Source organism: Dipodomys ordii, unplaced genomic scaffold (genome assembly GCF_000151885.1).
Source record: "Dipodomys ordii isolate 6190 unplaced genomic scaffold, Dord_2.0 Scaffold27, whole genome shotgun sequence".
NCBI classification, from domain to species: Eukaryota; Metazoa; Chordata; class Mammalia; order Rodentia; family Heteromyidae; genus Dipodomys; species Dipodomys ordii.
This window is the reverse complement of record NW_012267243.1, coordinates 18868288-18880043: the sequence shown is the minus strand read 5'-3', so window position 1 is coordinate 18880043 and position 11756 is coordinate 18868288. Positions and strand designations below refer to the sequence as shown.

Here is an 11756-nt window from a genome sequence, read left to right as displayed (position 1 = left end):
CACCACACACATACATGCACACACAGACACACCACACACATACATGCACACACAGACACACCACACACATACATGCACACACAGACACACCACACGCACACACAGACACGCTGGTGCGTGGGAACGCAGTTCGGCCTGTTAGTAGTCTACCCTCGGTGAAACAAGACGACTCCATGGTTGTTTTCACCAGTGAAGAAGGCTTTATTCAGGGCCTCAAACATAAATATCAGGACTAGCTTTACAAGCCAAAAATCAGTGAGTGGAACGCTTGAGAAACAGCTAGGGAGCGAGGGCTGGGCCACCCTGCCAGGATTCCTGCTGCCTGGCCAGGGTGATGAGCCCGACCTTTGCCCAGGACACACAGGTAGGTGAGGATCCCCATTACATGTCTAGTATCAAGTAGCTCCTGGATGGGGAGGGAGTTCTGCCTGCAGAACTCGAGTTTACAAGATTGTTCACTGTTAAACCTCGGTGGTGGTTCTGTGGTGCTTTCTGAGACCAGGCGATAGAGACCCTATCCTTCCCGATGCTTACATTTCAAAGGAATGGCTCTGGTTGTTGAGAATGATGCCCCTAAATTGTGATATGCAAACATCTTAAAAGGATAACTGTAGGCATTTTTAGTAAATACTATAAGAAAGAGATATCAGAAGTCAATTACTAGGTGTTGGCCATAATAAATAGCAAGTTCTGGTGACAGCACTGTACTTTCTCAGGCTAGTGTCATTTTAGGGACATGACCATTGCTGCTAGCTAGAAGCAGGAAGGTCTGTTTTTCTTTGCTTTTATGCTGGCCATGGAGCTTAAGTATGGGTCTGGGCACTGCCCCGGAGCTTTTGTGCTCAAGGCTGGCACTCAGCCACTTGAGCCACAGCTCTACTTCTGGCTTTTTGGTGCTTAATTGGAGGTGAGAGTCTCAAAGGATTTTCTGCTTAGACTAGCTTTGAACTGCAGCCCTCAGATCTCAGCCTTTTGAGTAGCTAGAGTTATAGGTGTGAGCTACCAGTTTAAAACAGAAGTTTGGATGGCGGTAGTCTATGCCACACGTTCTACATTTCTTAGTCCTTTCCTTCCATCCCCTAACCCCAGGAATAATCACTTTTTTTAAAAAAAAAGAGGGGGAGGGTTGGCTGGGCACCAGTGGCTCACACCTGTAATCCTAGCTACTCAGGAGGCTGAGATCTGAGGATCATGGTTCAAAGCCAGCCCAGACAGAAAAGTCTGTGAGAGACTCTTATCTCCAATTAACCAACTGAAAACCGGAAATGGTCCTATGCTCAAGTGGTAGAGTGCTAACCTTGAGCTGAAGAGCTCAGGGACAGCGCCCAGATCCAGAGTTCAAGCCTCACAACTGACACACACAAAAAAAGGTTGAGAACACAGCTCAATAGTAGAGTGCTTGCCTAACATGCAGGAGCTCCTGAGGGAGGAGGGTAGGACCAAATATATCCCTTCTAAAAAGAAAACGTAAGATGTTTGGGGGCCTCCTGGGCTCATACTTGTAATCCTAGCTATTCAGGAGGCTGAGATCTGAAGATGTTTTTGAAGTCAGTGCAGGCAGGAAAGCCCACAAAACTCTTTATCTTGAGCTAACCATCAAAAAGTATGATATAGAACTGGCTAAATTAAAACAAACTGTGGCTAGTGATTTCCATTATTGGACAGTAAAGTTTAGGGAATGCCTTTATCATAAAGATCTCGTACACACTCAACTTTGACCTCTTCAGTACAACACAAAAATACTTCTCAGTACCCACTGCCATTACTGTCACCTCTCCTTCTTCACTTCCTGTTTGTTTTTGCAAAAAATTTATGCCCCCATAAAATCCGTATCAATTTCTGCTGCCAGTCTACAGAAATTGCAAATCTAAATCACAGACATCTGGCTCTGGGTTATTTATCTTATTTTGTATCTTCTCAAGTCAACATCCTGGGTTTCTTCTTTGGTAGTCAGCTACTGCATTCCTTCACAGACTGTCTTTACTGTCTATTATGCGCCAGAACTTCAGGTTGTGATTTAATTTTTGTTGTTGTTGTTGGTCGTGGGGCTTGAACTCAGGCCTGGGTGCTGTTCCTGAGCTGGGTTTCTTCTTTGGTAGTCAGCTACTGCATTCCTTCACAGACTGTCTTTACTGTCTATTATGCGCCAGAACTTCAGGTTGTGATTTAATTTTTGTTGTTGTTGTTGGTCGTGGGGCTTGAACTCAGGCCTGGGTGCTGTTCCTGAGCTGGGTTTCTTCTTTGGTAGTCAGCTGGTGCATTCCTTCACAGATGGTCTTTACTATTATGTGCCAGATTTTCAGATGGTGATTTAAAAGAAAGTTGGTTTTTTTTTTTTTTTTGTCATGGGGCTTGAACTCAGGGCCTGGGTGCTGTCCCTCAGCTCTTCAGCTTAAGGCTAGCACTCTACCACTTGAGCCACAGCGCCACTTTCCCGTTTGGAGATCAGTCTTATGGACTTTCCTGCCCGGGCTGACTTTTGAACTGCAGTCCTTAATCTCAGGCTCCTGAGTAACTGGGATTACAGGTGTGAGCCACTGGCGCCCCGCTGTGCTATATACTTTTCCTGAGCTTTGGACACTCTCATGCTGTGTATTTTCCTGAGCACCCTCGCCCAGGTGCGTGGCTCCAGCCCACTGTGGATGAATATTACTTCTTCCCTGGTGCTATGTCCATACATTCCTCATAGATCACACCCTGAGATCCAGAAGTCTCACAAATGCCACTGGTTTATTCTAGGTGAAACCTAGTTTGCTCCAGATTTGCTAGATTGCATCCCCTTTTTCTAAATCCTACCCTTCATTTAAAATGTTGAGAAATGCTTTGATAACATTTTAATTGCATTTTCTTTCATCACTTTTGATGGAAAATGTCTGAGAGAGATCTTAGTGCTTTTGCTTCAGCTTAGCCCTGATTCCACCCTACTTCAAGAATCTTCTACATTGGCTCTGTTTAGTAGCACTTTCAGTGATGATAGAAATTTCTACATTTTCATCTGTCAGTAGGATAACTACTAGCCGTGTGTAGTTCTTGAGCTCTGAAAATGTGGTTTGACTGAGGAACTAATTTCATTTGGATGTTGTAGGGGAGAGCAGGACACTGTGTCCCTTTGTTTTCTTGGCTGGGTCTGACTTCCTGGGTTCAGGATCCTCAACCTCTTGAGTCCCTGGGATTTGAAGATTTGAACCTCGATCCTCAGATTCTAGCCTCTTGTCCAGGCTGGACCGGCACCACCAGAGTACCAAGGGAGGAAGGGGGAAACCATGGTTTTAGAAGAGACCTGCTTCCTTTTCCTTCCTTCCGTCCCTCCCTCCCTCCCTCCTTCCTTCTTTCTTCCTTCCCTTCCTTCTGTTCCTTCCTCTGGGTTCCAGTACTAGGGGTTGAACGCAGGGCTTGGGTGCTTTCTCTTGGCTTTTCTGAAAGGGTGTTCCTTTACCACTGAGCTATACCCCCACTTCCTGCTTTTTGGTGGTTACTTGGAGGTAAGCATCTCATGATAGACTTTCCAACCCTAGCTGGTTTCAAACTGTGGTCCTAGATTTCAGCTTTTGAGTAGCTAAGATTAGAAGCATGAGCCGCTGCTAGCCAGCTGCCCTGCACTGGTCCACAGCCCTTCCCTCAGCAGGCATCTCTGATGTGGGTAGAGTCAGGGAGCCCAAAGGCTCCACGAGCAAGAGATCGGGTATTATTATATTACCTAATATAATGGTGTTGACGGTTTTCTCTGCTGTTTTCCTGTTTTGCTTCTGTCTTCTACCATCTATTCTAGCTTACATTTATTCTGCCTCCTATTCCCACTTCTTTTTGGGAGGAGGATGGGCTTGAACTTGGAGCCTGGCCACGGCCCTGGAGCATCTTTGCTCTACCACTTGAGCCACAGCGCCACTTCCAGCTTTTTGGTGGTTAATTGGAGAAAAGAGTCTCACAGGCTTTCCCCTCCCGGCTGGCTTTGAACCACGACCCTCAGGTCTCGGCCTCCTGAGTAGCTAGGGTGACAGGCGTGAGCCACCGGGCGACCCTCAGGTCTCCGCCTCCTGAGTAGTTAGGATGACAGGCTTGAGCCGCCGGCGCCCGGCTCCTTCCCCCACTTCTTTTGCCGTCCTGCCTCTTCAGGTAGCGATCACGTATTTGGTCCGTTAGGCCAGCTCTGCACTATTTTTGTTTTAGTTCTACCTATTAACCTCTGTTGCTATCTCATTCTGCTTAAGATAGAGGCAGAGAGGTGGGAATTTGCAGGCAAGTGGGGGCGCTCACTTCAATGCCTGGCATCTCCACGCCAAGTGCTGCCCACGTCTAAGCAGAGGTAAGCCACCCACATGACAGCGGCCTTCAGTGCGTCCCCGTCTCTCCCCTGGCAGATCAAGGTACCTCTTAAAACAGTGGTTTCCAGTCAGTTTGGGACATTTGCCCTGGAACCCACACCAGGACTATGTGGCGCCTCAAAGCCCAGTACTGCCCAGTGGACCGTCAGAAGGCTCTTTGCAGAGCCTGAAACCACTGGGAAGCAGGCTCCGAGAGAAGTGGGCGGGCTGAAGTGGCTGTGTATTCACAGCCGGTGGCTTTTTGATGTGAACAGCCCATTGTGTCAGCTGTGACTTTGTCTTCTCAGACCTGTGGAGCGATCCAAGAGCCAGTTGGGTTCGTAACTCCAGGTCTCTCACCTCTTCTGTGTCAGTCTTACTCACGCATTGCTGAGACACAATACAGGAGAAAATCCACTTAAAAGACAAAAGGTTTATTTTGAGTGATGGTGTCAGAGGTCTCTTATTGTGGATCGTCTCCGTTGCTTTGGAGCTGAGTGAGCCAGACTGCATTGCAGTGGGTAGGAGGTGACGGAGCAGAGCCTCATCTCAGGGCAGCAGAAAGCGGAGAGAGGAAGAAAGGGTCTTCTGGGGCGATACACCCTCTTCCAAGGCATGCCCCCAGGGCAAGCATTTCCCTCAATCACCCTGCTGGTAGAACACCTCTGCACTAGACCAGACCCTTCGAGCCTTCCCGCTTTCTCAGGATAGACCCAGGGTCCTATGCCTTGTCCTGCCAGAGCCTGGCTCCAACGCTGTCCCACATCACTCTGCTGGAGCCTGAGTGCAGGCGTCATGCTCAGTAGAGAAGGGTGTGTGTGTGTGGTGGGGGGGGAGGGCCTGGGCTCTCAGGTTCACGGCAGGCGAGGGCCTGCATTTATACTGCACTCTGGCACATTCTAACAGTCTGCTTTCAAAGGAAGCCAAAATTCCTGCCTCCAGTGCTAAGTATTTGCTCTGCTATACATGCTTCTTTAGAGCTCCGCTGGCCCCTTTCTTCAGGAGGACTAACGCAGTCTGGCTTCGCTAGAGCCCTTCTTGCCTCCACGCTGCGTTCCCTGTAATCCCAGGAGCGAGCCAGGCTATGGGGCATCTCCTCACACCTTCTTGGTGCCTGGGGGCTGGCGTCCCGGCTCAGAGGAGGACCCCAGGGACTCAGGGGCAGACACCCCGGGACAGGCCTCCTCTGGGGCAGCCGGGAGCCGCGCCGGGTGGCTTTTGCTGCAGTGAGCAGCAACACTGTCTGGCTTCTCGAAGCGCTTGCCGCAGAAGTCGCATGGGAAGCGCAAGGTGGCTGCTGTCTCTGCATGCTTACGCCGGTGCCAGTTCAGGGAGGCCTTCTGGCGGCAGGCAAACCCGCAGATCTCACACCTGCAGCAGGGGCGGGGGGGGGAGGAAGGGGCTGCGGGCTCCAGGGATTCCTCCTGTGCCCCACTGCCAGGCTGCCAGTGCCATGCCGCCCCCACGGCCCCAACACCCACTGCCAGGCTGCCAGTGCCGTGCCGCCCCCACACCCCCGACACCCACTGCCAGGCTGCCAGTGCCGCCCCCACACCCCCGACACCCACTGCCAGGCTGCCAGTGCCGCCCCCACACCCCCGACACCCACTGCCAGGCTGCCAGTGCCGTGCCGCCCCCACACCCCCGACACCCACTGCCAGGCTGCCAGTGCCGTGCCGCCCCCACGGCCCCGACACCCACTGCAGAGGTTTTTCCCCCGGTGTGGATGGGTCTCAGACACCCCACCCCACCGCCCTGAGACCCTCCTTCCCGACACTCACTGCAGGGGGTTCTCCCCGGTGTGGATGCGTCTCAGACACCCCCCCACACATGGCCTGCGACCCTCCTTCCCGACACTCACTGCAGGGGTTTCTCCCCAGTGTGGATGCGTCTGTGGATGACGAGGTTGCTGCTGGTGCGAAAAGACCGGGCACAGAACTCACAGATGTAGTCGCGGGTGTCTGTGGGCACAGGAGGGGAGCTCCAGCCACACCCTCCTTGCCACCCCTGCCCACCATGTCCAGACAGCTGAGCGAGGCAGGCACACAGGAAGCGCGCCTGGCCAGACTGCTGCATGGTCATCAGCTGCGCTCTCCTCAAGTGGAGGTGACCTGAGTCCCTCCGTGGAGACTCAGGGAGTGGAATGCTAGTCTGTGTGCGTGGTTAGGAAGCGGGCTCATGCAAGCGGAGGGTCAGGGACTGGAATTATAATTTAAGCCCAACCCCAGGGACCCCCGCGTGTGGAATCATCTTCCCACCAGGCTGGCCTACCTTACCTCTCCACATCCCCTTCCCTGCCTTTCAGGCCACTAATCTCTCCTTTTCCTGTACCCACCCTTCCTATTGGCTCCAGTAGCCCCTGCCCGTTGCCATGGTTACTGCATCTCCAACAGCTCTCACGGGCTGCTGTGGCTTCTCCTGTACTACAGCCTACAGTGCAACAGCTATCCTTGCTTCTCTGAGTGCCTTCAGGCCTCTCCGCTAACCAACGCAGCCTCCCCCTGGGCTCCCGGCTCCATGCCGCCCACCGGGCAGCCACCATCCTGCCTTGGGGCAGCCTAACCCCCTTTGGTCCCTGACACCCCTCCCCCACCCCTCAGCAGCTCCCAGGGGACACAGGAGCCCTCCTACCTGTGACCACGCTCCTCTACCTGGCCCCAGGGTGGTGACCTCATGATTCCAGACCCCCAGCCCCATTACTGCCTCTGCTCTCGGCCATTCACTGCCACACTGCCTGCCCCTTCCCTCCGTGCACTCTGCTCTGCTCTGCTCAAGCCTGCTCCAGACCTGAACCCAGGGCGGCACGGCTCCCCGTGGCCTCCCCTCGCGCCCGGCCCTGTGTGTGCGCTCCCCTGGCTAGGTCTGTCTCTGCACCTTCTCCATCCGCATTCAGCAGTGCTCTTATGCTTTAAAGTCAACGTGTGCATGAGCCTCCCACTGTCCACACTGTCTGGAGCCCGCTCCATTCTGGCTGTCCTTGCTACACTGCAACCATTTGCCGGTTCTGTCTTGTTCTCTAATCTAGGAAGATCTCAGGGCTACGTTTGGTGGGATGTTCGAACCCTCACCTTAGTGTGCCCTGGCTGGCAAGTCGCCTTCTGCACTTGTGTCTTCAAATGCCTCTTCCGTTCCCTTCCTCTCCTCCCACCTCAGGCCTTTTCTCCACTACCTCCCTACGCAGGAACATTCTAGCCGTACACTCTAGCCATACATCTTGCTCAAATTCTACATTCACATCTTCTGGAATACCTAATCACCTTCTCTGATTTCAGGACCTCACACCATGGTCTGCCCAGCTGCTCGGGCTGGAGTCCTGAGTCTCCCCAAGCTCCTTGTCTGCCTTGGGACTAGCCCACTCTTACCCACCCAGCCTGTCTGCCACCCCCTGCACACACACGAGCCTCCAGCCACGGCTCACCAACCAGCATCACCATCCACGCGCACGAACTCAGGAGCTCACCTGCCACCAACTCCCATTTCCACCCATCTGCAGGCCCTGCTCTCCACACAACAGGTACAACAAAGTCTCCTCGCACTCAAGGCTAGAGATGCCATCCTGACTCTGACCTTCCTAACGTGTGCTTAGAACACACCAGACCCCCGTTCCCCACTCCTCTCAGGTCTTCGCCAGAGTCTTCCTTTTCCTTGCGGGTACCAGGGCTTCACCCTCCCTCGCTAGCCTGGGAACACGAGCCACACCTCCAGCGCCACTGGCTGCTGGCTAATTGGAGTCTTGGGAACTTTTCCATCTGACTGACTTCAAACCACAGTCCGTTGGCTCTCAGCCTCCTGAGTAGCTAGGTGTGAGCCACCAATGTCCAGCAACATTTCTACAGAAGCAGCTTGTCCTTCGTGTTCTGCTCTTCTGGCTTTCAGTGATGTCTCACAGGAGCGTATGCTACCTTCTTTGCTCACGACTTTAGCGGCAACTACGTGTCTTGAGCAGACACGTGGACGTGGAATGGGGGAAGAGTGGTTGCTGGGGGAGGGAAGGGTGCCACCGCGGGGCAGCGCAGCGCCAGCACTCACCACTGTGCAGCTTCACGTGCTCCTTCAGGTGCTTCTTAAAGTTGAAGGACTTCCCGCAGGCTGGCTCCGGACAGCAGAACGACTTCTGGTGGAGGTGCTGGTACTTCTTGTGGTGCTGGAAGGAAGGTAGCGGTGGAGAAGGTATGGGGGACTGGCTGAGCTGACCCAGCGGGCCCGGGCCCCAGACACCCTCCTGCTCCCCACACCGCAGCCATCCGCCATTGCCTGACCCTGTCCTCACCTAGCCAGCCTACCAAACTGCCCTGTTCTGTGCTTGCCTCCCATCCACCCATTTCCTCGCCACACCCTGCAACGTTTTGCAGTGTTCCTGTGCCTGGTGCCTCTCTGGGCACATTCCTCCTTCCCCAGCACAGGTCCAGTCAGCAGAAGGAACACTGTTTGGGTGACCGTGTTTATTACGTCAGTATGCAGCTCGCTCTCACACACTCTCTCTCTCTAAAATAACTTTAATGGGTAAGGGCTTTGTTTCCCCCGCTTTGTTTTAAGTGCTAAAGATCTAATCTAGGGCCTCAAATACTGTAGGCAAGTGTTCTACCACTCAGCTATACCCAGCCTGGGCAATGGGCCTACATCAACTTTAATCCTCCATTTATCTTTTCATCTGACCTAGTTTTGCATCTTGGATCATCATCATGTTAGAGCTCTCCCCCTTTTCCATGCTCCTGGTTTACCTCCAGTTTAGTCTCCTCCACAAAGCTCAAGCATCCTTCTTACAGTCTCAATGTTGCATTGGGACTTTCCCTGTTTCTCCACCACGCCTTGCAGTCCCTTTGGCTCTCGGCCCCTCACCCTCAGGGCCTGCTCGGCCAAGGGTCCAGGCCCAAACTCCCTGCGTGGTGTGGTTTTCCCTGCTCAGATGCCTCTCAAGCCACATGGCCCTGCGTGGTGTGGTTTTCCCTGCTCAGATGCCTCTCAAGCCACATGGCCCTGCGTGGTGTGGTTTTCCCTGCTCAGATGCCTCTCAAGCCACGTGGCCAGGCGGGCTGGGTCGGGGCTCAGAGCTCCAGCTAGCACCAGCAATGCGTGCCTCGGGGCCAAGTGGGAATAACATCAGCACCGTGTCCCTCCCGGGGGGTGTGGTGAGGGCCAGGGCTCACATTCGCTATCAGGCCACAGAGCCCGAGGAATGGCACTGTCAGAGCGGCACTGGACCGGGGTGCTGCGTGCCTGAAGCTTCATGTTCTGCCTCCCGGTCATTTAACGATCATTACAGGAAAGCTGTTCGCTTCTGGACTCCAAATCCCAACAACCCCAGATGGTCTCCTCCCCCTGCTTTTTGTTGTTCTTTTAGTGGTACCAGGGACACGTCCAGGTCCTTGTACATGGTAGGCACTGAGCTATGCCCGAGTGGGCTTCCTTTCTTCAGCTTTTCCCCAGTCGCAGTGGCCGTAGGCCTCAATCTCGGCCCTCACGTTCAGATACTGCCGGTTGGAGAAGATCCTTCCGCAGCCAGCGAAGTCACAAGGCATCAGCTCTCTTCTGGCAGCTTTCCTGAGGGAGGAAAGTACGGAACGGCAGGACTCCTACCTGCTCTCCTCTCCTCCCCTCTCCCCTCCCCTTCCCAGAGTCCTACTCCCCAAATCCTACCGAATTCTCTTGGGCCCAATCTGTGCAGCATCCTCATCACGGGCTGGAGCTGGAGCTGACCGCACCCGGCTCCCAGGGCTGTGGGCAGCAAAGAAGGAGCAGAGGGCCTCTAGGGACGCGCATTCAGGACACCCCTGCACTCCACCTGGGCCAACAGGTTACCTGGCCAGAGGCTCCGTCTGCTGGGCTGCCAGAGGGGTCCTGCTCAGATCAACTCCGGAACCGGCTGCGAGTGCGGGTGAAGAGCAGCCAGCAAGAGGAGTGGGGAGAGCCTCCGGAGCAGGCGCCGTCGGTGCCGCCTCAGCCGGGGAGCCAGCAGGGGCGCGGGATGGCCTGCCGACATCTGGTTCACTGCTAAAAGGAGAACCGGGAGTTGGACGTGACCCCTCTGGGCATGCAGCGAGTCCTCCCCAGCCTTAACCGCAGCTAACAGATCTCAGATCCCCATCACACCTGGCTTTGCTCACAGCCTCCATCTCCCCCAGCCCTGCCACAGGACCGCCCCACAAGCCCAGCTCCACGTGACCAGGCCAACGCCGCCCCTCTCCTGTCCCACAACCCCAACTGGCTCATCTGGGGAGGAGCTGTAGGTCCATGGGCTGGCATCGCTGAGCATCTCCTTTTCATCCTCATCGTCCTCGTCTTGTTCCTCTCCGGGGGACGGGACGGGCTCTGCCGGGGGTGCTGCCCCCCTGGAAGCCCAAGGAAGGCAAGCATGAGCTTCTGCCCCACCCCTACTATCTGACAAGTCCGGCCCGACCAGCCCGCCGCCGTGCTCACCCGGGCAGTTTGGCTTCTTGAGTTCTCTCTTGCTCAGACCCCAAACCTGTTGGCACAGACAGGGTCAGAGGGAAGGCGCGCTGGGGCCACGCAGTGAGGGGGTTCTGAGGTCTGGAGGAGGAAGGGAGGGCGCGGCACAAAGGCTACTGGAACGGGGGAGGGGATTTGCCTCACAAACGATGCATCACACGAGTTTTTTTAAAGTATCACAAGGACACCTTAAAACATATTTCTAGTACAATTGCATCGAAAAGCACAGTCCCTCCAGAGATGACTCCAGCGCACACCGGTGTGTGTGACCGTTTTTACCCCTAGGCCTGTGCTGGTGTGAGACGGTCCTGCCAGCACTGACCGTGCAGAAGCTGGTTGTCCGCTGTCCTCCCCTCCTCCCCAGCCCAGCCTACCTGCCAGCTTGCCGCGCCTCCTGGCCTCCGGGCGCGGGGCCGGGGCCTGCGTGGACTCTGTGGACGCTCTGGGGGACGCGGGGCGGACAGTGGGCTCCCAGGAGAAGGTGTGGCCCGCGGAGCACTCCCACACGAGGCCCCCGTCCCGGCCTCGGGGCCCGCGGAGCCCGGGCACCAGGCTGCATTCCTGGCTGTGCGCGTGGGACAAGAGCACCAGGCTCTGCAGGCCCTGGTGCAGCCTGGGCTCCGGACCTGGAGGGCGGTGCGGGTCAGGCCAGGCCGCGCCGCTGGGAAGAATGGCCCCTGCTCCCCCCCAGCACCCAGCACCCACCTGCGCAGAGGACGCAGCCCGGAGAGGCGAACCTGCGGATAGAGGCTGCGGTCAGAGCTCACAAGGCCCGCCTGGGCGGTCAGCCCACAGGACCAGGCATAGACGCTGGCCTGGGGGAGGCCAGGGATGGACCGGGGGGTTGGGGATGGACTGGGGGACTGAGGATGGACTGGGGAGGGCTGGGGATGGACTGGGGGAGGCCGGGGATGGACTGGGGGGCTGGGGATGGACTAGGGGACTGAGGATGGACTGGGGAGGGCTGGGGATGGACTGAGGAGGGCTGAGGATGGACTGGGGGAGGCC

The 11756-nt window shown here is 55.5% G+C and overlaps 1 protein-coding gene across 1 annotated transcript in view; it reads right to left on the bottom strand.

Moving 5' to 3' along the window:
* Nucleotides 1-5398: 5398 nt before the first annotated feature.
* Znf692 (zinc finger protein 692) overlaps nucleotides 5399-11756 on the bottom strand; it is a 12071-nt gene continuing 5713 nt past the window's right edge. Inside the window, exons 2-11 of the mRNA XM_013015563.1 lie at nucleotides 11454-11485; nucleotides 11123-11374; nucleotides 10719-10764; nucleotides 10425-10630; nucleotides 10101-10326; nucleotides 9939-10016; nucleotides 9764-9842; nucleotides 8331-8445; nucleotides 6163-6262; nucleotides 5399-5672 (exon numbers count right to left, since the gene is read on the bottom strand). Coding sequence (XP_012871017.1) covers nucleotides 5399-5672; nucleotides 6163-6262; nucleotides 8331-8445; nucleotides 9764-9842; nucleotides 9939-10016; nucleotides 10101-10326; nucleotides 10425-10630; nucleotides 10719-10764; nucleotides 11123-11374; nucleotides 11454-11485 — 1408 coding nt within the window. The remainder of the gene's footprint in view (nucleotides 5673-6162; nucleotides 6263-8330; nucleotides 8446-9763; nucleotides 9843-9938; nucleotides 10017-10100; nucleotides 10327-10424; nucleotides 10631-10718; nucleotides 10765-11122; nucleotides 11375-11453; nucleotides 11486-11756) is intronic.